Raw genomic sequence first — 24,745 nt, forward strand, 5'->3', positions numbered from 1 at the left:
TTTTGTTTGCACTCTGGTGACTTTTTTCTCGTCTCTACAAAGCAGTTATCTAAAAACTGGTAGAGCCAGTGCAGCCTTGACTTTTACAAGGTGCCTTGTCTGATACTAAACCACACCACCAATAATCTTACCTGAGTTAAGAAAGAAAAACCCAAACAACAAAAACACCCTATCTCTGCAGCCAGTGTAGTACAGGTTTTAAATTTTCTGGTCATTTTCTTTGTAAACAGCTCAGCAGGGTATTACTCTGGCAGCTGCATCGAGGGACTAATATAACATGTGTTCTCAATTTTGGACCCTTTATGTCGGGAATTTTCCATTGTGCAATTGCATTAAATCTGAGGCGGCTGACAAGAGCACGATGTTTTCTAACTCTACACAAGGTTAAATGACTGAAATAAAAATAGATGGGAAAGAAAACAAAGTAAAATAAGTTTTCTTTCTCATGTAATGGCAGGCAGTTGCGTGAGGTCAGGGATTTAACGATAGCCCAGCCATCAGTCAGGGACCATGAAACAACTGATTCTTCCTAAATCACATTGGAAATTATCTTCTGTTTCAGACGCTCATTCTCTTTCATTCACACAGATCATATAACCAAGATGACTGTGTTCAAAGTTACCATTTTTATATAAATCGTGGTAATAATGACTGTGTTTGTGAAGCATTTTACTTTCTGAATGCCAGGGCTGTAGGATGTTATTTGAAGTATTTTCCTTACTAGGAAACATGTGGGTTTTACTACGGCTTGTAGGAAAAATACATGCTGGGCTGGTGTCATGGGAAGGGGGGAAGGCAATCTGCGGAGCAGCAGGGTGGGTTTGTGTGCAGGAGGGTGGGTGGATGTACAAATGCAAATGTCAGGCCGAGACGGCAGCTCCAGGTAAAGCTGGAGCTCTGATCCTCAGAAGGAAGCGTCGGCTGGGTGGTGGCTCACGGAGCCTTGCAGCCCCGCGTGCAGCGCGTGGGTCTCTGTCCCGCAGCACTCCAGGATCCTTCCCGCGTTGGTTTTGGCTTTGTGTTCCCATCCAACAGGGCTTTCACTTTTGCGCCCATTTTACATCTCACAGGTTTTGTTTTCAACCCAAATTGCAAGGGCGAAATGTCAGACCAGCTTCAGCAGGTACCAGCCCTCTAGTCTCATGCAGGTTGTCAGCATGATGCTGCTCGAACATTTGTTAAGGAAGGCTTCATAAATGAAAGCGAGGGAGGGTGCCGTTTATTGCTGCAGTTTTCTTACTGAAGCAGAGTTTTATGGGTGTGGAGAGTTACCAGCATTTGTTCAGGCAGAGAATGAGGTGACCTCAAATGGTAAATCCCATTTTGTTCTGCTTCAGTGACCAGCTGCACCCCACTACAGTAGTTTGTATCCTCGTTATTATTTTGTTGTCTTTCTGGTTTGGATACTGGTATTCTAACTGCCAAGTCCTCCGGGGTTAGAGCGGGTCTGTGCACCAGGGTGCTGAGGCCAGACACCCTGCGTCTGCACAGGGCGGGCGCCCAGCTGGCAGTGCTCCCCCGGCACAGCCTCCCGCGCCCTTGGGTGCAGTCTCGTTCAGTCTGCAGAGGAGAGACTTCTCGAGCGGGCAGCTCATTACTGGCTGCCTCGGGTGATCCCGGTGGACAGGTTCCTCTGCACGCCCTGGTGTTAGGTGAGCCGTTGAGTTGTGCAGTTAGCAGGGGGTTTAGCAACGAATGGGAAACTCTATCCATTTAGGTCTGTGACGTGTCAATCAATTGTAAAAATAATACATACGTATATATGCCTGTCTTGTGAAAAAATAGCTCTAGTTTAGAGCTGTGCAAGACAGACCATTAAGTTAAAAATAAATCTTCAGGACACGGTGCATCTAAACACAAATTGTTTATTAGTGGCTATTTCATTTATACCAGTCATGGGATATTGAACTACTGACATGGGAACAGCAAAACACAGTTTTTAGCTTGGGTTCGGACAGCGGTGCAACAAGCAGCAGCTATGAGAATTCAGTTTTAGAGACACAGAGCGTAGACTTAAACCCTAATATGGCTCCCCAGGAGCAAACCAGAGGTCAGGATGCCGCTGGGGGTGGGCAGTGCAGGGATGCCCCATTGCCAGCATTTTCATTAAAACTGCATCTTTGTCCAATTAAAACATGCAAGCAACCCAGCTGTGGATGCACCTTGTTTTTTTTTAATGAATAATCAGGTTTAAATTAACAACAGAGCTGAAAACTCAACCATGTGCTTTTCTGGTCTACGTGAAGGAAAAAGAAAGCAGCCATGAAGTTAATTTTATTTACTGTTGAATTGCCTTTTGTAGCAGTATTAGCAGCACTGTGCAATCTAAATTGAGTGCCAGGCACATGGCCTTTTAACGTTTGTTAGTGTGTTAAAAACTTACTTGCCATCTTTTGATTCTAAAGCATGAATGAAATTGTGACATCTGGTCCAAAGGCCATGCAAGGAACGCTTGGAGTAGCTGGAGTTTATATGAATACAGCTCGCACTAGCTGGAAGGGGGAAATGGAGAAAAGCCATGGTCTTAATAGGTTCTGCTTTGCTCAACATTCATTCTGCTCTGCATCCATTATATGAGGAAAACAAAAACTATAGTATTTGCACTTGAAAAATAGGCAATTTTTCCAATATTTTCCTGCCATTTTAGCTAATAAACACTATGCGTGTTGGATACTGTGGTCCATGACTAATTAGTCATTTTCTGTGTATTTAAAGGTTGAGGTAATTAAAAATGTCAAATGTTTTCCTTTTTGCAATAAAAAAAATTTAAAACTGACCGTAGCTCTTGGGAGGATGAGGGGAGAGAGCTCTGCTTCACACACGCACGGACCACTGCAGCATGGAAACTGTTCATGGAAGCAGCAAGTGGGCTCTGGGGCCAATTTATACTTTTCATTTATTACTTTCCTTGGCCATGAAGAAAAGCCAGCTCTCAGACCGAGACTGGGAAATGTTCCTCCCACTTCAGCCCCCCTCTGACATTATTAATAGGAAAAGCATTTTCCTGCTGATCATTTCTATATAATATACACACCCCCCCCATATATTTGTTTTGCTTCCCATTCCCTTCTGTTTTTCCAGGTACAACTTGTTTGATCGCGCTGTTGTCAGATAAAGAGCTCACAGTGGCCAACGTTGGTGATTCGCGAGGAGTCTTGTGTGACAAGGATGGGAACGCTATCCCCTTGTCACACGATCACAAGCCCTACCAACTGAAAGAGAGGAAGAGGATTAAAAGAGCTGGTGAGTCGTAACGTTTTTGCTTTGGATTGAAGTTCCATCTTTTTTCTTCTCTGTCAATAATATAGACTTTTCCCCTGAGAGAAACTGTAAAGTACCAGACTGAGGCATCAGCAGATAAAATCTCCCATTATTAACAGAGCACTTTTCAGTGGGATGTTGTGGTGCAAACAGAGAAATGGAAGCAGATTGACCTATACCTTAATGAGCCAGTGTCGAGTACGAAGAGCAGCCTTCATCTTCAACAGCCCGCTGCCCGTGCCAGCCAGTTGCCTTGTGACCCCTGCAGAGAGCGAATTAATAAACAGGGGCAGCAGTGCTACAGGCTTCCTCACGCCAAACCGTATCAGCAGCCTTTATGTGAGAGACTGGGTATGAAGCTGAGTGAGGTTTAGTTCCTAAAATAAGCAGAACATAAATCTAATTCATCAAAGCTATTTTTTGTTCCCATATAGTGACTGCTCAGGAGCACGAACATGTAAATTGTAGCAGGAGTACAGGGAAAGAATATAAGAAACAGAAACCTTTCTGCAATAAATCTTTATTGCTTTCATCACTTGTCAGTTTAGTGACCTCCTGGGCTAGAAGTTACATTTGGATCATCAAGTTTAATAGCCAATTCTCCGTAAATTTGTCGAAGTCTCTTTTGAACCCATTTCTGGTTTGGCTTCTGCAGCAGCCTGCAGCAGCAAATTGTTTGATGAAAAAAAGTTCCCCTCGTTTGTGTTAAACCTACCAATGAGCATTGCCTCCAGAGATGCATTGCCTCTCTGCCTCCAAGTCTTTCTCTATAAAGTGGAAAGAACAAGTTTCACACCACACCACCCCCCCAAGTATAAAACATTTTTAAAACCAACAGGTTATCGGTACACTCACACCAGCAGAGATGTCGGTACGTGCACCATGTGCGCTTTGCTCCGCTGTTAGTGCCGAGGAGGCGTAAGAGCAGTGGGGATCCTTCCCGCTGCTAGGCAGAGAGCTGAGGTCACGAATGTTCCCCAAAGGAGAAGAAAAAGTATACAGATCCTAAGAAGAGGGAATAAGAACATCTTGGTCTCATTTTGCTTCAAGTCTTTACTTGGGGGATGCATTAGTAAAATCTGGAGATTTGTCTGTAAAATTTTTTCCCCCTGAGGCAAGTCCAGGGCCTCTGTGCAATTGTTCCCTTAGAAAAGGCCTTCACTGAGAAGAAAAAAATAACATGATTACTTCATTTGTCCAGAAGTGAGGCTTTATAACAACAACATGTAAAATTAACCTGGATTTTTTCTGGAATTTCCAGCTTGGGAAGAAATTATTTTAATAGACAGGTAAATGTTGTAACTATCTGCAGCTAAACAAGAAATATTCTGTCTACCCTAGTGACTTAACGAATTCACTTCTCTGTGACCTGCTGCCCCACTGTATTATCATGACTGATATGGCCTCATAGTGCTGTTAAAAACAAACAACCCAGTTTATACTACCGCTGGATAATTTTACGATTTGGAATATCCCTTCTTTACATACAGTAAGCGTAAAATTGAAGCAAAGTGCCCAAACTGATTTATCAACCCTACGTTGCTACTGTGACTAACATACCAGACTCTTTCCCACCGTCTAGATACTTTATCGTCATGCAGAGCTGAAAAAAGCGACAATAAACCCATCATTATGTTATATTTTGGTAGCTCCGACTTCACATTGCACCACCAAGCTGCACTGTCCAGTGCCCTATAGATAGTTATAAAATGACTGCACATTTGTGTTAGTAGGGTTAGATTTAATTTAAAAGTTAAACCCATATAGCCACAGTTGAGAAAGTATCTTTCAAAGCTCATTCTGATAGAAATGAATTTGAGGCAGCCTGAAACAACAGCTCCAAGACAAGCGTGACTTGCCCTCTGCGTTTCAGCAGGGCGTTAACATTGGGGCGACAGGTCTAAACGAATCCATCATTTTTGGCTGCCATGGAGGATGTTAAGGAGGCTCGCTGCTTGCTGCTGTCAGCGGTCAGCGGATGCGGAATTAATTCAGTCCCGCTCTTTTCCCTGTTCCCAGCAACCACGTACAAAGTCTTAGTCAACCCACAACCAGAAAAAAAAATATTCCTTTGATCAGTCCAACAGGGCTCGAGCAGCTGTTGCACTGAAGCCTCTGCTCAGGTTTCTCACGGGCATTGTGCAGCGCAGCGAGAAGTCCCTGGTACCCAAGCTTGCAGCCAAAGGCCAAAAGGAAAGGTGGCAGCTACGAGGGCAGGGCAGCGCCCTCCACTCTGAGCCGAGGTGCCACATCCTGCGGAGTTACCTGCTCCGCAGCGTGGCTGTGTAGTTAACAGCACCGGTTACGGGAGGTTTGTCAGGACTGATTTATTTTCAACAAAAGCCTGGCTGACACACGCGCACAAGTACTGCGGTGCTGGTCGTCTCGCAGCTAAATGAGGTGGGGGTCCCACCGCTCTGACCTGTTGCTGTGGGAAAGGGAAATGCATGTCCTGTGGCACAAGGACGTTGGTGTCCCTGGAAAACACAAGGAAGCTCCTGATCAGGCGCTTGAGCGATGTATATTGTACCAGTGTAGGACAGTGGCCTGGAAACCACCCTGGTTTGGGCTTGTGAAGGTGGGTTGTAGAGCCACGAGGTGATTGTCACAGATAGAAACTTAAGTGATTCACCTTGAACATAATCCTCCAAGCTCAGCTCTTGCCAACATGCAAAATGTGCGGCTGCCAAAAAGCTTCTCTTTCTTTGATGCCTTTGCTTCTCCAGCAGCAGCCCGCGCTGCGGAATGTTTGCTTTTCCCTGAGCATTTTTATGTATTCTGTATGGAAGGCTTTATAAAAGAAAATACTAGAAGTGCCAACAGACACTTCAGCAGACCACTGGAATTCAACTTGTGCCGTAGGCAGTTCCAGGTGCCATGTGAGAACGGCACCGAAAAGTCACTTTGTACACGTAAGCACAGCCTGCAAAGACTGGAGTAAGCGTGCTCAGCAACTCGGCAGCATCAGCTGTCTGCTCTGCAGGTACAGTAACGGGTGCAGGCATTGCTCTCCTCTAATTATGTGTAAAATGTCTACTTAAAACTGCCTTTTCTTATTGCTTTTTGCTTCCCCTGTCATTCCAATACATACAGATGATCACACTCCAGTTACTATAGTCCTAATGGCTGAGGAAAAAACCTAGAGCTGGTGAGCAGGTGGCTGTGCAACGTTCAGCCGAGGTGCCCCCAAAACCTACAGCAGCAGCTGGATGAGGTGTGTTTGAGGGAGCTGCCGTAGGCTCGCAGGTCCTTCCTTTCTTTGGCTATGGAAGGAAGCATCTTCACAATGGAGGCTCTGAACACCCAGATAAAAAGTGGTGTTTCTGCTGATTTTAACACAAACCAAGTTTCAAGCTTTTAGCAACCATGAATCAACAAATGAAATATAGTTTCACCTGAAAGCAGAAAGAATTTACAGATTAGATCAGCCAACCAGGAATGGAAACGCTATCATAAGATTTAGGTGAGTAGGTGACTGACAAATAACACATAGGCTGAGGTGCAGAGCTGAAAACGTCCTGATATCGACAAAGAACAAATACATTTATAAGAACACCAAAGCAGACAGCTTGCAGACACAAAAGACAACAGTTCCCCTAATTTCGTCATAGATTTTAATGTTCCATGTTAGCAATCTTTTTGTCCTCAAGTAGCTTTTCATTCACGTTCCAGTGGCAGGAATATTGCTGTGGAACAGTGCAGACAGTGGCACGCAGATGCATGCACAGGAATTGAAGGTGCCTCAGTTTCACTCTTTGACCTTGAATACTGTGCTGTTCCCTCCCTGGCACAGCCAGAGTGTGTAGCAACCAGGGGCTGCCAGCCTCAGTCATCGATTTCAGTGCAAAATGTTCTCTCGCTGTAAGTAACCCCTAAATAAAAGAATATATTTTCAACTAGAAGTAGCCTTAATCCTGGTGATGGTAAAATCAGTCAGTCAGATCCCACACTGCATCTTTCCGACTCGAAGTAAAATTTCACGATCCGTTTGTTCACAGCAGTTTTTTGGTCCTTTTTGACACCGCTCATTCAAGGCAGCTTGAAGGAAGAGCCTATAAATGGTTTTGCACTTGCTGCTTTGCTTTATGCCTTAAAGTGAGATGTGCGTCCTACTGCAGGGTGTTTTCAGTGTTGTTTCCTTCGTAGATCTTCTGAAACAGGGAAAACGGAAAAGGAGGTTCACTAACACAAGAACATAAAGATTTGCCTTCTCTATTTTTGTCTTAACGTTGCCATGAGGCTTTCTGACCAGTAAGTTGTGTGCTGCAGGGACACCTGTGCTCAGTAAGGTGTCGGTCTCTGGGGGAGTAAAGCATGAAGCTGCTTCGTTTGAAAGCTGAGCTATTCATGACTTGCCTGCTTCAGCTGTTTCAATAGCACTAGCAGCCACAATCCAGCTCTTCCCCGCAGCGCTCCGAGCTTTACTTAAGCCATGTCCTGCTTTCTGAGATCGGTAACGTCTGCACGCCTCAGGATGCTGCAGGATGGAATGGTGGGGGGCTCTGGCAGGGAGCCAGGCGAATGCTCTAACTTGCAAAAGAACGGCTTTAAGTGTTGGTGTTTCTCTCCAGGTGGTTTTATCAGCTTCAATGGCTCCTGGCGCGTGCAGGGGATCCTGGCCATGTCCCGCTCGTTAGGAGATTACCCTCTGAAGAACCTGAATGTTGTCATTCCCGACCCCGATATTCTTACCTTTGACCTGGACAAACTGCAGCCAGAGTTCATGATCTTGGCGTCGGATGGTCTGTGGGATGCTTTCAGCAACGAGGAAGCTGTCCGATTCATCAAGGAACGCTTGGATGAGCCACACTTCGGTGCAAAGAGTATAGTTCTACAGTCCTTTTACAGAGGATGTCCTGATAATATAACAGTGATGGTGGTGAAGTTCAGGAATAGCAGCAAAACGGAAGAACAGTAATTGCCAGCGGTTCTCTGCCTCACTCTGAACTAAAAACAAACTCTTACATTTTAAACATAGTAGAAAGCTGTAGTAAATACCATTAAGGTTCTACACAAAAGGAACAGATCCCTCTGGTCTTTGTTCTTTGCTTAACAAAAGGAGCAATACAACAAATTCATTCTGAGTGATAAGAATTACATTTGTTCACATGTACCTGTCTCCTGTGACCTTGCTGCTCCTTAGAAACTAACTGTAATCTTCCATTTCAGAATTTTCTTTACAAATCCTGTGTGCGCATTTCGTTTGATTCCATTTGATCATTTCTAACAGTCAAAGGCTCGTTCAGGTGCACGGCAGGGTCAGGGCAGTGCTGCCGCTTAAGAGCAAGTGATAGGAATGATGCTGCTTCTCACTCATCGGTGTGATTCTTCAGAATGATTCTCATGTTTCTCATCTCTTTCTGGTTTTAATCTGCAGTGATAAGGTTGTATAGGAAAAGGTTTGTGATTATTGGCCTGTTATTGATATGAAGGAGGAAGAGGAGCCAACTATTAGCCTGCTACCACAGAACTGGCTCTCTCGCTTTGTTTAACCTCACCCCCCTTAAATAAATCCCCGCCGAGCATGTGATTAGGTATAGTTACTGAATTACCTGAAGCCACATGTTTACTCAGTCTGTGCGATACTCTAATAACATTTCTTCTACGCCATATTGTATTCAAACCAACTAATGTTAAAGTTCAACAAAATACGGTGAGGTCTGACACCTTCCATAGCAAAAAATGGCTCTGTCGTGATAGAAGGATGCCTGTCATTCACCGAGACCCACCCTTTACAGTGTTTTTTTGGCATGGACTTTTCACAGACGTGTAAAGAAAGGAATGCAAGATGAAATTAATTTCCTGAGTGACTGTTTGGAAAACTAATTAAAACAGGGCATTCCGCAGAGCTACCTAGATGGAAGTCAAGCCTATTAAAAGACTTCCTTGTACTGCTGCAGATTAATTTGTGGTGTTAATCCGGGGGAAGGTCACTCTAGAACCGTGTGTTGGTATAATGTATAAATCCCAGGCAGTGTCACTGCACTGTGGAGATGAAAGCTTGTGTTAGATCTACATAAAAATATGTTTAGATCTAGCTTTCAGTATTTAATTTTGGAATCTGTGACTGCTGTAAGTTTAAACAACGACTGTCTGAGTTTGCTCTACCTCTGACAGTTTAGCTGCCTGCTTCATGATCGAGAGGCAACAGCCGCGGAGCGCCAGGGCAGCGCGTGTCAGTGGGACAGAGCCAGGGCCTGAGCTGGAGGTCAGTATTTCGGATGGATGGCTTACCCCTGTCGCGTCTTACAGCTATCCTTGGCATTCCCTCCCCTCACAGGGCGGTCCTGGCCGATCTGCTGAAGTCTCTCATCTTGAAGGTGGTGGAGGCTGTCCGCGTTTAGGTCCCGAGGTGAATCAGGGGTGCAGCGCGTTAACTAGTGTTGTCTGTTTCCTGGGTAGACGCAATATTTCTCATCACCCTACAGCGTTTTGGGGCCAGTGGCTTGCTGATCCCTAAAATACTGTGATGCGTTGTGGTCGTGCAGAGCGGGTGTGTGTCTCTCAAGGCAAAAATGAATGAGCACAAATTTCTGCTGGAGAAGGAATGTCCGTCTTAGTCTTTCCATGTTGTCCCTAGGGTATCTCTTCCCCAACAAAATTCCCTCCTTTCATCTGTTTGGAGATCGTCACAACTCTTAATTGGATCTGTTGCTATTCCCAGTGCTATTCACGTTGTACACATACCCTTTAGCAGCCTCTTCTCATCCCAGACTCTGGGTAGAGCCCCTTGACGCTGAGTAACAGGCAAGTGAAAAGAGGAGTACAGAAGTGTCCCGCACCCTCTGAAGCCAGCAGGCAGCCAGCCCACCACCGCTCCTTCCCCAGAGGATGGAAGATTTTGTACTTTTTACATCTCTTGAACTGTGCATTCAGTGAATTTTAAATGCAACTGTGCAGTTAAATTGAGCAGCTAACAGGGAATGTTAATAATTGCCGAGCGCCTCAGTTATTTTATTTTGAAAAGGTATTTGAGGTTAGAATGCTGTGAAATGAAAACCTTGTGTGATATTTTCATGGGGAGTGCTTAATCGTGTACTCAGTAATGCTACAGCAGCAGTATCCAAACTGTGCTCCAGGCAGAGTTCCTGGTGCATGTCGTGTTTGCCTTTCCTTTCTCCTTCACAGATGATGTTTCCGTTGTACTGGCTTTTCTTTGGAGGGGACAGCCTGGATGTTTGTCAAAATGGCTGCCCAGGGAAAAGAAGAATTAGAGTCAGCAGCCTACAGAACTCTAAAGCCGAGGGACGCTTGTGTAGGAGAGACATCACTACTAATCCTTTGAGAAACTGGAACTGGAACAGTGGTCAGCTCCAAAAAAACCATTATAGGCTAACGCCGCTTGAGCAAAAAGCTCATGGCTGCCACTAAGGCTCCTGCAGCTCATGTTCTTGAGGTTAGCGAGCGTTGCGGGGGGTGCCCGACCTGCTGAGCACAGCTCGCCTGCCGGTTGCTCTGGCATTCGAGACAGATGGGAAAATGAGGTGGCAGGAATCCGTACGCATTCACAGACTCCTGAGGCAGCCGTGAGGAAGCAGTGGGAACGTGGCCTGCTCTGGAAGTAAGCCATGCTCGCAGGATTTGGGGAAACACATAGTGCAGTGCAATGCAGAACTGCTCTGCAGGCATGTCTGGAGATTTACTCCAGGACTCATTTACTCTGTCACTCACAGGCCTGTCCAGTCAGTTACTGAATCAGCCCTATTTCAAGCGTCTGCAGGTGCAACAATAGATGTTTTAGCACCTTCAATTCTCTCTGCAACACTCCCACCTTTCTAGTAGCTCTCTCCTGGCCAAAGACATTCACGCCAATGATCTCTGGTAAGGTTGTTGACTTTTGGGTTTATTATTTTAAAAAAATAGTTATAGCTACTTTAGGTTTAAAGATGAAGGACTAACGGAGATGAGAGGCTTTGTGCGGTCTTCCACATACATGCGCAGTGCCTACCTATGCTCCCTGCTAGAAGTCTTCAAAGAAGTTTTTAATGCAGATCTGGACACCTATAACTTTCCAGTCGTGCTGATTTGTGCCAAATTCTGCTGTGATACATACAGCTGCTGGATGACAAGATTAACCAATGTACATATTGCTTATGCAACCTAAACAGTCTAGGGTCTGATCCTCCACTGCCTTAATAATACATCCTACATCTGGAAAGCACTGCTGGACACTGTAACCAGAAATACCCCACGTATGCTCGAGCCGCCTGGCAGAATGCGTCACAGCATCGCAGGGGCATCCTCGGTGCTGCTTCCCTGCTGCCTGGGCACCTCTGCACGCAAAGGGAGATGCCGTCCGGCTGCAGTGGCTTGTGCAGACCTGAGAGCTCCCTCTGGCCGTGTTTGTTCGCAGAATTTTTTGCTGCTTAAGCCCGAGTAGCTCCACCGGTGACATCTGTTCCTCAAGAGCGTCCCATGCAGAAAAACATGAAGTTGCTGCCAAAAAGCATCTTCCATACGGTCCAATATGAAAAAATGTACCTTGTAATTAGTCATCTCATCCAGAGCTTGGAAGCGTTTGGGTTTTTCCCAGTGACGTTACAAGCTAACAGTGTAACTCACATCATGCATTTTAAAGATACTGCCATTTAGCTTTTCATTTGGCTTATGGACTGCCATTTAGTTTATCGTTCTGATTATATACCAGTGGGGTGTTGGGCTTTTCACTGGTGTAACGGACGGACAGTAACCATCCCCGTTTGTAGCTGCTGGTGCAGCCGCGGGGATGCCGGGTCTCGGTCCCGGCCTGGTTAGGTGCGATCGCAGCTCCGCCTAGTGGCAGGCCTGGCCTCAGCACGTACCCACGCAGCATTCTGCGAGTAGTTGCTCTCAGCCCGTGTGAAAAAAGTCATTAGAAGTTCCCGTTGTCCCTCGTGCAGTTCACGAGGAGGTGAATGCAGGCCCGTTCTCTCAGGCTGAATTTTATAGCAGTGCCAGAGCAGCGCGGGCTGAAGGCGTGCATCCGCAGGCGCAGCTACGAAACGCAGACGCTCAGATGCTAAAAAAACAGGCGTGAAAGTTTGGCACACCACAGTGCGGCCCTGCGGCCCCTGCCAGCTCCCCCTCCCACGTGGGTGGCTTTGCAGCCTTGGTGAATGCATTTTAAATGCTTGTTAGTGGGATCCAAATGTTTGGCAACAGCGCGGCTTACACAGAGTGCAGCGATCCAGCTTGGGAGAGTCCATACTTCACTGGGAGTCTCGGGGGCGGCAGGAGACGCTATTTTATTTTGTATAAATCGTACGCCGCTTCTTTTGTTGCAACATCCAGCAGGAGTGGTCTGGGCGTATTGATCCTGTCTCGCGGGGGAGGGACAGTCGCAGACAGCATTGTGAGGCTCGCATCAGCACTGCGGTCCTACAATTTCTAAAAATACAAAATTTTAAATGAATGAGCCTGTTTTACTGAATAGAACGTTTAGGTAACTATAAATAAATTCCATCCAACATCATGTATTGTCCACTGACTTGTGAACACAAGGCCAGTACCAACTGCTGCTGATGTTATTACGGTATTTTACCATTTATGTAAGGGAAAATTATGTAAGTTGTCAAGTTGTTAGAATACAAAAGTTAGTACTAAAGCACTGCATCTGCTTGAGCTGACAGTGTTTCCTACATAAACACTAACGCTGCATCTTGAAAGTAAGGGAGTTTTGTTGTTCAGCTGCCTCTTAGAATATACGACATCCTTGCTTTTAATATTAATGTATTGCTAATGTATCTGATACTTATTTTACACAGAGAAACATCTAGTAAGTGATTATACTAAAGGAAAAAAAACCCCAAACTCACCAGCCTTTCATTTCCTGAAGTAGGTTTTTAGGCCTCCATTCCGAAAGCTGGCTGTGCACCATCGCAGGGTCAGAATTTAGAATGTCCTGCGGAAGTTGGCAGCTGTATATCCAGAGCTGCTGCCCCTCCGTGCAGTCAGTATGGTGATAAAGTACCTCCCTAAACCTGAGGACTCGTATCTAAAGAGATATATACAGTTAAGTTAATACTGGGTTGCAGTTTTAATCACTATTATTTATATAGTGGTGACAGTCTAAGGCTTAGGTAAGCAGCTGCTTTACATATAGTTTTCCTTTAGGTAAGTTAAAGTTGTAGGTATCAGGTGTCTCTGGTTATAGATGATAGTCTAGACGCTCTGTCAAGCAAAACGTGTGCGGCCAAAGCAGCCGAAGCCTATCTAAAACCATAGATAGATGCTCACAACAAGAGCAGTTCTTGAGTAAAGTTTTGAAATCCACTTTCGTGAGCAGCTCAGCTCCTGTGTCTGGGCTGCTCAGTCTTAAGGAAGAATTCCAATTAGTTGAGCAATAGGGAAATAAAGCACTTTTTTCTGCATTTGAATGGCCAACCCTCTATTCTTTTAAGCCTTTGGAAATGTGTTAGTACTTCTAGGAATGTGGATGCTCAGATCTACTTCAGCCTTTATTCCACCAAGTTAATGAAATTAATAACCAGTTACAACATTTTAGGAATCTAAATGCAGAACTATCAAACCCTGCTCTCCGGGAATTCATGCGCTGTATTCAGGGGTGTGAGAGCAATTCAGGTGAAACCGTACTTGATCTGCACTTACTTGATCCGCACTTGCTTTAATCCTGGTAGGAATGAGAGTCCTGAAGTCCAGCTGTGTGGGCTGGCAGTGGGACACCTGCTCAGCGTCCCGCACGTCAGTGCCGGTGCCACCACGCTGCTGCCGCCCCGGGAAGGCAGGCTGGCTCCGTGCCCGGCTGCTCCCGCGCCCCTGCACCCCGCTGGCTCCAGCTGTTCTTGATGGCCAGAGGCTCCCACAACACAACTGCCAAAGTCCGTGTGTCATTTTTAAATTTCTTCCTTCTGGAAAGACAAATTTAGTTATGTTGAAAACATGATTCGTTTGGGAAAAGTTCTTTAGAGCTAGTTCCACTCTCTAGTGAATCACTCGCTGCTCCTTGGTACGTCGTTCCTGTGCATGTAAGCTAGGTACAGAACGTAAGCGGTGGTTAGCCATGCTGGATTTACAAATGAAATCAACTCTTTAAAAAGTTCAAACCGTCACGTAACTTAACTACAAAGTTGTTAGGAGCGGGGTGTGGAAAAACAACTTTAAAACACGTACTGTGCGAATGTTACACTGAGCGGCTGTAAAACCGCTTTTACACAGGGTATTGGGAAACACTCCCTGAGAAACACTCGAGACAGTCATTTCGAGAATGAACTGCACGTTTGGAACTCTGCAAGGGCAGGTCAGAGCTTCGTTAACAAAAATCCTACACAACACACCAGATAACAAAGCGCAATGTTTAGGCAATCCATCTTGGTTAAGGACAGCTTCCATTTAGTAGGAGGCGGCTGTATTATTGTAGATAAGAGCCTCTTCAGGCTTGTTTGTAACATTTTTTTCACTCAAAGCCAGAAATGTTTTTAAGATTTTATCTTTATTGCAAGCTCAGGGGACACTGCACTTTACTCCTAGGTGGAGGACCACCGCAGGCAAAGCATTACTGAGAGAAGCAGCTAGGAGTTTGGGCTGAGCCCCACCCCAGCCGGGGCGGCCGTGACACCCTCACACTGTATAAACCCCACTCATTCAGATTATTTGGATTAATGTGGTCTGGAAAACGAACACACTGTGCAGCAGCTGTCAGAAGGCTAGAGGTAAACAGAGCTCCGGTATGTAAACCATCCCAAGGGAGGTCACTTCGGGTAAATTTTATACTGTTCAGTCCTTATTTTATAGGAGGAAAACTAAGTCCCAGAGTCCCACAAGGGCAGGTGAGACAAACGGTGCTGTACCACAGGTAGTACCTCCTCATCTGAGTTGCAGGTCGATACCACCTTTAGCGAAGCATCACGTAACAGCAGCGTTTCGGAGACAGGCTATGCTCTCTTTAGTCCTGTGAAAGGAAGTGGCTTTAGGATTTTTAGAAACCCAATATATAAATAGGGGAGGGGGGAGGGGGTTGTGTTGGTTTTACAATTTTAGGTTTCTTTAAAATGTGGACTCAACTACACACGAAAAACCCACCACCAAACCCAACCATCTGCTTAGCTTCAGTTTAACTTGGTTTTCTTCCCCTCCTACATGGAGTACTTGCATTTGGATACGGTTTACAGCTCAATATGCAACATACAGTAACTGCATTAAAACCTGGCAAGCCTAATTTAACAGAGAGTGCAGAAAGTGCGACATCTCCTTCCCTACCACCTCGACCTTAGGTGAACTGTAAAGTACTTCCTGAACAACCAAAATGGTATACACGCTACTCAGACAAAAATGGAGATTAACAAACATTTTAGGAATACGGAGCAAAGTTCTGCCTCCCAAACTTCTCCAACATACCTAACGTAACCCAGGGACACCTATCAGGAACTCAGCATCGCTTGGTTAACAGCCTTCAATCAGTTTTTAGTTTAAATTTGAAAGAAATGTGATAAAAATTACATTATTTATTGTGCATCCAGGCATTCATGAGTTACTCGCAATGAACTTCCACTGGAAGGCTTTAGTAGTGACTAGAAAACGTAAGGCAAAACTTAGGAAAATACTCCAAACCGTCTGTGTCCTCTTAATAGCGAACTGATCATAGAGAATAATGCCCTGAATTGGCAGCACGTACTGCTTCATGGTTCACTTTGAGCTTGCCTGTTCTCCAATGCACACAAGCATTGATACATTTGACTTTTTAACTCTTCCGAAGTGACATACAGGCAGCACAGGCTTGACATTTCACATTGTAAACCTCTTTTGCTGCCCACCCAGCAGTGGTTTCCCAACACCTTCGACTGATGGATTATGATTGGGCTTTGCAAGTCAGAGCGCCCCATTTTCACACCCACATCACGAGTGCTTGGGATTCTGATTTAATACAGCTTTCCGAACCACCTGCCTGCACGACAAAAGGAGCCTTAGGATTTGGAAAAATCTTAGCCAGTGGTTTAAACTTCATTTTTAGTACAATATTGTAGGCAGATGCTATACAATTTGGGCCCACCGCTGACTTAAATGTTTATATTAGTTCACAGTTTTAAGCTTTTTTTTACCTCTTGCATGGCTGCACACACTAGAAACTTCCCTGATACTTGCTTTAAGTGGAAACATTAGCTTAGTTATGAATTTTTATGGTCTTTTAAGCAATAATAAGGTCAGACTCAAATACAAACCAGATTTGGAAATGAGGGTTTTGTAAAAAAAAACCAGAACAGGTGCAGGCATATTTTCCAATGTAAATTTCTTGCAGAATTGATGTCACTTTAGGTTAAATTTCAGGTGGCATAAACAGATCACTGTGTATAAACCTGCATTTGTGAAAGCAAAAGCCTTGTAATCTACAATCAGTAGTATTGTTCTGGGGCACAAATATAAAAAATACCGCGCTTGGTGACAGTTGCATTTTTAGTGCGGCCCTGCACAGCCAGTTCTCTTGATACTCGTTTCGTACTCTCTCAACAGGAGCACTGTCTGCTTTATCTATCCAGTTTCTGAAGATTGCGTAGTCTTTCACAATTACTTTTTTTTTTTTTTGAAAAAGCAATACAATGTGTGCTGTAGTATCAGTGTTCTCATGACAAACTATTTATTTCTAAACATTTAACATGGCAGGTTTCTAAAAAAAATGGAGGTGTTTTTTTTTAAGGTGTATAAACAATCAAAGAACAAGTTAAACACTTCTCACAGAGCTCTCAGGATCTGACCACAGTACAATCAAACAACAGATCCGAAACCCATAGGAACGGCTGCAGTTCTACCTGTTTCTAGAAATACAATAGCATTCTTCCCTCAGTTATGCAATACTGTATCTTTAGCTATTTAGTTTAACAAAAGAAATCTATTTTTGGAAAACTTTGACCTTCTTAACATAAATTCTTAGAACACTGACATCTGAAATACTTGTCTAGAGAGTATTGTCCCCAAGACCTCATTTTTATATCTAAAAAAAACAACACATCCTATTATTCCATCAAAAAACATGTGCAGTTGTTGAAAAGATAGCGAGATTCAGTACCAACCATAATCACAATGTAACAAAAAAACTGGTGAAACCTCCAACTTGGTACTAGAGGTTTCTGCACCTCTTCTAATTTGTCTCTAAGAGACTATCTGAAAGACAGCCAAATGTAAATACATCATAACATCTTAGCTGTAGTACAAATAAGGTGGCAGTGCTCTGTCATTCTAGGTGTACAGGATGTTGCCTTCACTGTGTAGTGGGTGTGTCAAGAATAATTATGTTAATGCAATTGCAAATTCTGTATTGTTGTCTATTAGAAGTGTAAACTACTGAAAACTTGGCCTTGCTGATACGAATAAAGTGATTCAAAAACCTGTCTTTACAGATGTAGTAGAGCTTGTCTTCTTTAAGAAATACAAATCTTGGTATTTCTTACTTTTTTGATTCAAAAATTTGAAGAAAGAAAACTATTTTAGAAACAGATATAAAGTCATTGTATGAATGTTTTAATCTTCCCTGTGTGGTTCCAAAGCTCTGGGGATGCATCAGTACACACACACGTCTGCTTTTACAGATGCGGGTTTTGATTATCCCGATATACTAGAGATGTCTAGTCATTAAACTGCACATGAGCTCGCCTGCATCTAGCCCTCCAGAGTCTGCACACATTGTCAAAGCCACCAAAGCCGTTCTATTTCATATGTATATAAATATAGCTAGAAATACACACACACAGTGCATCACATTTTTGGAACTTCCCATCAGCTCCTGCAGACCCCACAAAATCCACAGGCTTGTAACATTCTCAGAGCAACTACGGAGGCAATACGTGTAAATAAGAAGGTGCAACGCGCCCAGAAGGATTACTGAGGTGATGCATTGAAAGGCTGCCGTGGTTTAACCCCAGCTGGCAACCAAGCACTGCCGCTCACTCCCTCCTCAGCCCGAGGGATGGAGGGAAGAGTTGGAAAGGAATGTAAAACTCAGGGGTTGAGGTAAGAACAATTTAGGAGGTAAAGCAAAAGCTGCGCACGCAAGCAAAGCAAGGAATTCATTCACCACCTCCCATGGGCAGGCAGGCGTTCAGCCATCCCCAGGAAAGCCGGGCTCCGTCACGCGTAACCGTTACTCGGGAAGACAAACACCGTAATGCTGGATGTCCCGTGCCTCTTCCTCCTCCTCCCCCAGCTGTACGTGCTGAGCGTGACGCCATATGGTCTGGGGTACCCTGGGGTCAGGGGGGTCAGCTGTCCCGGCCGGGTCCCCCCAGCTCCCGGGTCCCCCAGCCCTCTCACTGGCAGGGCCCCAGAAACTGAAAGGTCCTTGACTCAGTATAAACATCACCCAGCAACAACCAGAAACATCAGCACGCTGTCAACACCGCTGTCACACCAAACCCAAACCACAGCGCTGCACCAGCTATAGAGAAGGAAATTAACTCTCTCCCAGCTGAAACCAGGACAAAGAAGGTTGTTCTAAGTTCCATGCTAGGCAGAGAACAAATACTTGGGAGTGGCAAAGGATTATGCAGTTGCAAAAAAAAAGATTAAAAAAAAATCAAAGTAGGAATTTGGGAAGCACCATCAAAGCCAGTTTCTTGGCATAAACATTGTTCCACAGTGACATTTTATACATTCCAAAAGATTCATGTAGAAATCCCGTGGTTACAGCACACCACATGGAGAAGCACCACAGGAAGACGGGGAGAGTATTCCGCAGTATCCTGCACGTGTGGGAGACAGACATGGAAAAGTGCTTTCTGAATTCCCAATACTTTTATTTAAGAATATTAAAATGTCCCAAAGGAACGCTGCCATTGCAGCTTTGCCCCGGCAGCACAGCCCTCCTTCAGCTAAAGTCATCTCTTTAGCTCTGGTTTTGTGCTGCCCTGTACTTCTAACGGTTTTACACCGAATAGTTTTAAGTTCATACATGATCACAGAATCAAAGGCAAGTAACTGAAGTGTTTGATGACAAATCCTGCCAAAACTGGACTATTTCACTTGATGTAAGGCCATGCACCACAATCAGATCTCTATACTTACAAATATGAAAATTAATTTTATAAAGAAAGAATTGTTGTTTACCTCCTGGAATAGTGATGTTCACTTTAAGTATATTTAAACAAATTCCAACATAAACATCCTCTAATCGAATAGGTTTGACATGACTCATCATTTCATAAATCCTCAGAGCCAGTTTTCCATGCAATATATAACCCAACCCACTGCAATACGAAGGATATACACCGAATATCCATTCAGGTTGTGAGATGTACGTTTTTTTGTGAAAGCCCCTGTAGGCAAAGTTATCTGTAAGAGGATAACCAGTAAAAACACTTTCTGAGGAATTCAGCTTCAGAAGAAATTCTACCAGGTTAGCAGTGTTGATGAAGACATCGGCATCGGTCTTCATGAGGAATCTAGCATTTGAACAGCACTCACTGACCCACCGAAACGCCATGATCGTTTTCAAGGTGAGATTGTCGTAAGTGTCCATAAAATCCTGGCAAATTATGTCACCACAGAGGATGCTTTCATCTTCTACCGACAGTGCTGCAGGATTGTCTTCTCTTTGAGTATCCTGTCCTAGTAAGAACAGGGTCAGAATTCGATGTCCCCACCAGAAGTTCTGAGATGCCCATGTTATCCGGATGGCCTGCCTTGACTCCACATCCTTAGGACTTGAAGACACCAAGATGACTAGAAGTGGATTTACATCTTTGCATTTCAAGCGCTCCCGCAGTGTGAAAAGGTACTGTTGCTTGTAAATCGGTTCATATTCATAGAAATACGTAAGGTTTGTATGCTCAATCACAGTGTTGGAAAAATAAGCTAGGTACCACATTGTAAGGACAGGAAATACAAGGAGAAACAAAAAAATCCATTTTAACAGTCTTATATACATGATACTAACTGGAACTGGGCAGCAACTAATTTGCAGAAGCAGTCAGTGACTTCAAAACCTGTACCACAAGTCCTGAAGTGTGTTTCTTGCTAAAAAAAAGAAATGAAACAGTAGTGTTCAGAATGCTGTTATTCAAATACGGCATTTTTCTTGTCTTGCCTGAAGTGTCAGTTGAAAGCACGCTGTAATATAATGGAAGGCGAATCCGAGACTGTGGTCCAGCGTTACCTATACACCAGAAATCACTGTTGTATCCCAGAAATGAGTATGAGCAGAACACTGAGCTGCTACTGAGGATGGTATGGATTGAAACCTCATAGCTTTCACCCTGGAAATGTGCCTTACATAAACCTGATCACAAAAGAGCACACGTCAAGCACTGTGATCACAGAGATCTCAGCACGTTGTCAACTCAATTAAATCTCGGGGAAGGAATACCATGTGCAAAATCTAATGGCTACAAAGGGCTCAGCAAATTGATGTTCAGAAGCTTCCAGAATTTGTATAGAAAGGAAGTCCTACTAGTTTTTATAAGCTGGGTCAAATCAGCCAAGCAAGCAGGTAAAAAGAGAAGCACAAGTATTTCATCCCTCATTTAAGGGTTCAGCAGCTGCTTGTTCTGAATTGACTGAGTAGGTGACGGGGGGAGGCAGAGAAAATCAGCTTCCTTACGAACAGTGTCAGAGCTGCAGTCACGCGAACACAAACCTGTCTTGACAGACAGACTGAGCTCTGACACTGCCCAAAGAAGTGGCTGCTCCCACAACACGCAACATTATACAGCAATCAATTATTATCTAATATGTGCTTATTAAATCAAGTGATTTAAGAAGGGGGCTTTGCAACCAACTTTGTCATAGCAGCTTTACAGTTGATGTAATGGGAGCAGCAGGGAATCCACTCCAGTAGACAAGCTTCAAATCTTAAAGGAGTTTTGTGAATTCTTCTGATATTTTCCATTTAAGCAAACAAGACACTACCAAATCCTCCTGCTACGTCCACCTATTTAAGTTTTAAAGAAGGGATCCTATCTGCCTTATTTTCATTAAAAAGCCTACCCCCATCTGCCAGTGCATGAAAACACAACAGATTCGCTCAGCTCCATCAGGCACGCCACACAAACCAAAAATGGCAATCAGCACAAGAGATGAAGACAAACTAAAGCATTTTTCGATTAAAGCCACACATCTTGCTCTGGAGTCCGATCTACATGTGCAAGTACTTACACAGCCACATAGAGTCCATGCTCAAGACATCGCTGCAGTGGCAGGACTAGATATTCCAATCAATACAACTTTTTAATATAAATTTAAATATAAAATCTCAGTCCCATACCCTCCATTTAGCAGTCCTTACCTTTACTGTATTTCTTTAAAACTACATACACTGTGAACATATATTAGACAAGCCAAAATAACTACAATGTCTTACTGTGGGAGTTCCAAATGATTTCCAATGTTTGCAGTAATAATATTTACCCTACACTGTGAAGTATCCACAAAGACACAGTAAGGATGGTGGAAGGTTCAATTCCACAGCACAGTTAATTACTATTTACCTTATCTTCAAAAAGATCACTGCAGGGCTTGTAAATGTTTTATATTAAAAAAAACAGATCCAAACCCCAACACAGCACACTAGAATTCAGGTGAATTTGATTTGCCGGAGCCCACCTGCCTTGTATTTCTGGGTATAATTTGACTTTATATTAATGACCATTTAAAGGAAGCATTTGGAGCGCAATTCACCAGCAATGCATAGCACATCACTTAAACTGTATTAAAGCAATTTTATACAAATAGCTGTTTAAATAGAAGAATCTCAGACAGATTCCTTTCAAAGCTGCATTACTTCAAAAATACCGAGGGGCTAACAGGAGTCAATCCTTCATTAAAGGTACCTCACATAACTGCAAATGAACAAGCTGAGGTTTGGTAAGAACTTCCCAAAATGACCAGTGTCCTAGCTTATAAAAACACAGAACCCCAGAAGCTTTATGCTGGTTCACTTCTTTTTCTCCAAAGGGATTAAACACATGCAAGTAAAATCACGATTCTGTGACTAAAACAGAATAGAAGTTTGGAGTGCAAAGGAAACTATCATCGGGACTATTCAAACTGCATTTACAAAAGTCAATTATAACTGTAAACAAATTTAGATTTGCCAATCTCATATTTACTTTCCGGCTTTATAGAAGAAACTGGAAGAAACTAACCTAAATCATGTATCAGTGCTTACGTATTTCATTTTATATAAATAACATTTCTCAAAGTTTGATGATCAATTTAAAGTAAAAGCATATAAAACTTTGATCAGTTCTTGACTACCTAATGGAACAAAAATCTGATTGTAAGTATTTTGATTATTTATGGACACAAAAGCCTGATTATGTGATACTGTGAACAACAGATTTGGAGGCCAGTGCCTGATCTGCTAGGTAATGAAAAAATAAATCATTAATTCAGGTCCTTTGTCCACACTATGCAATACACAATCTTAAATCCTTATGACAAGGCTGCACCACAGGGCATCCAGGACATGCACTGCAAAATGCTGGTTTGCTGTACGACTCCTGAGGAGCTAGGAAGTCCAGACCCTGCCGGTCTCTTCCCTGAGGTCCCACTGCTCCAGCGGCACACTAAACTGTTTGGCAGATGTCATAAGTTCGCCAAGACACAGCCTTTATAATGGTCACAGGGTAGAAACGACACTCCCCAAAACATGAGACATTTCCGCAGCGCCGACCATTCAAAATACAGGCAGTCATCCTCCAACATTGAGCGCAAACACATGCAGAAAAGGGCAAACCAGGGCTGACACCCTAGCCACAGCCCTTGGCACGAAAACCTCCATTCTATTTCAAACGCCTAAAACAAAGTAACGATGTTGAAGAGGTGAGGTCTGCAAGTTTTGCTGGCACCTCTGCTTGGAAGTAGTGCAGTTGCAGACCTTCCAGGACAGGTTCTCCACCACTTCCAGGCTCTCCTTGGGGGCAGTTTTTGCTTCCAGTTGCAGCAGGGCAGCACCAGCTCAAGAACTGCTCCTTTCAGGGGAACACTTTCATTTGCTTCCAAGCTCACAGCGACCGATTTGGAGATTATGCTGGCAGATAAAATCGGTTGACTTTAAAACAAATGTAAGAAAACCTGTACTGTGTATGTGCTGTAGTGAGTTCCGATACATTTCCCTCACTCCGCTACAGCCAGGCAGCGCTGAGGGCAGGCATTCCTCACAGGGAAAGGGTGGCAAATTCCCACATGCGTTAAAGTCTAATAATTACCATAACCGATGGATATCCCTGTGTAAAGTTTTAAAAAAGTCCATATTTATAATGTTAGATGTACATAAAAATATTTATTTATTTATTTACTTACTTATTAGCTACTAGCAGAAATAATCTGGAAGCATTGCATTGTTCCTGGCTTCTTGTTTTCTTCATAGGGCTTAGGACCAACAAAAACTAGAGGAATTTCTGCGAGATCCTGGTGTACGACGATCTAATATAACAGTATCTTAGAAATTATTTGAAATAGCCTTTAACGATGACTTACTCTCACTTCAAATCGCCCAAGCAACCGTCATTCTCCGTTCTAGGCAACTTGCCGCCGCGCACACGCGGTCCCGGCCCACAAGGCAGAACGGGCTCTGCGGGAAACCTGCCGCGCTCTGCGGGAACCGCACAGACACTCGAAGCGATGTAACGGTTCCTGTGCCGAAAAGGGAACGCGGGGCGGGAGCGGGGCGGGAGCGGGGCGGGAGCGGGGCGGGAGCGGGGCGGGAGCGGGGCGGGAGCGGGGCGCCCCCGCCGCCTCAGCCGCCCCCGCCGCCTCAGCCGCCCTCTCGCGCCAAATGGCGGCGCCCCCGCGCGCCCTTCCGGCCTCGCGCGCGCCGCCGTGAGGAGCCGCGACGTCCCCCCGGCCCCGCTGGCACCGGCACCGCCGCTGGCACCTGCCGCCCGCCGAGCACGGCGTCGCGCCTCCCGCTCGCAGCGGCCGCGGCCCCTCAGGGCCAGGGCGGCGGGTCCTGCTCGCACCGGCTGCCCGCGCCGAGGGAACCGGGAAACACCCGCCCCCGCCAGCCCGCCGGGGCCGCGGCAAATGGCGTTCCGCGGGGGCTGCCTGGGGCTGCGGGGCTGGGGGCTGCGGGGCTGGGGGCTCGGGGCTGGCCGCTGGGGGCTCGGGGCCGCTGGGGGCTCGGGGCTGGGGGCTCGGGGCTGGCCGCTGGGGGCTCGGGGCTGGCCGCTGGCCGCGCTCCTGGGGCCCCGGCGCCAGCACCAGGGCCTGGCTGGTGTCACACTGAGCCCGGGGGCTGCAGGGCAGGAGGCAGCCGTTTGCAAACCGCACTTGCTCTCATCCTTCTGCCGCTAGAACCGATCATAGAAGCATCGAATCGCATAGGTTGGAAAAGACTTTTGAGATCATCGAGTCCAACCGTTGACCCCGCACTGAACCACATCACCGCATCTATGCGTTTTTTAAACACCTCCAGGGATGGTGACTCCCCCCCCCCCCCCCCCCCCCGGCAGCTTGTTCCAGTGCTTGGCCACGCTTCAGTGAAGGAATTTTTCCCAATACCCAAGCTAAAACTCCCCTGGCACAGCTTGAGGCCGTTTCCTCTTATCCTGTCACTTATTAT

At 45.0% G+C, this 24,745-nt stretch overlaps 2 protein-coding genes across 3 annotated transcripts in view; one reads left to right on the forward strand and one right to left on the reverse strand.

Annotated features, from left to right (window-relative positions):
• Window positions 1–17,587, forward strand: part of PPM1L (protein phosphatase, Mg2+/Mn2+ dependent 1L) — a 108,428-nt gene extending 90,841 nt beyond the window's left edge. For both annotated transcript variants that reach the window (XM_037406713.1, XM_037406714.1), the window contains exons 3-4: window positions 3,082–3,243; window positions 7,833–17,587. In XM_037406713.1, the coding sequence (XP_037262610.1) occupies window positions 3,082–3,243; window positions 7,833–8,179 (509 nt within the window). In that variant the 3' untranslated portion in view covers window positions 8,180–17,587. The remainder of the gene's footprint in view (window positions 1–3,081; window positions 3,244–7,832) is intronic.
• A 1,361-nt stretch (window positions 17,588–18,948) lies between these two features.
• Window positions 18,949–23,867, reverse strand: B3GALNT1 (beta-1,3-N-acetylgalactosaminyltransferase 1 (globoside blood group)). Its single transcript, XM_037406715.1, has 2 exons — window positions 23,662–23,867; window positions 18,949–20,438 (listed from the first exon to the last, which is right to left on the reverse strand). Exon 2 carries the CDS (start codon window positions 20,108–20,110, stop codon window positions 19,148–19,150), a length of 963 nt encoding a protein of 320 aa, XP_037262612.1. The 5' UTR covers window positions 20,111–20,438; window positions 23,662–23,867; the 3' UTR covers window positions 18,949–19,147.
• Between the last annotated feature and the right edge of the window lie 878 nt (window positions 23,868–24,745).

This window comes from Falco rusticolus, chromosome 13 (assembly GCF_015220075.1).
Source record: "Falco rusticolus isolate bFalRus1 chromosome 13, bFalRus1.pri, whole genome shotgun sequence".
Taxonomy (NCBI): domain Eukaryota; kingdom Metazoa; phylum Chordata; class Aves; order Falconiformes; family Falconidae; genus Falco; species Falco rusticolus.

Bases quoted from the DNA above. Each gene is read 5' to 3' on its own strand.
- B3GALNT1 (XM_037406715.1), bottom strand. From the start codon at position 20,110: ATGTATATAAGACTGTTAAAATGGATTTTTTTGTTTCTCCTTGTATTT.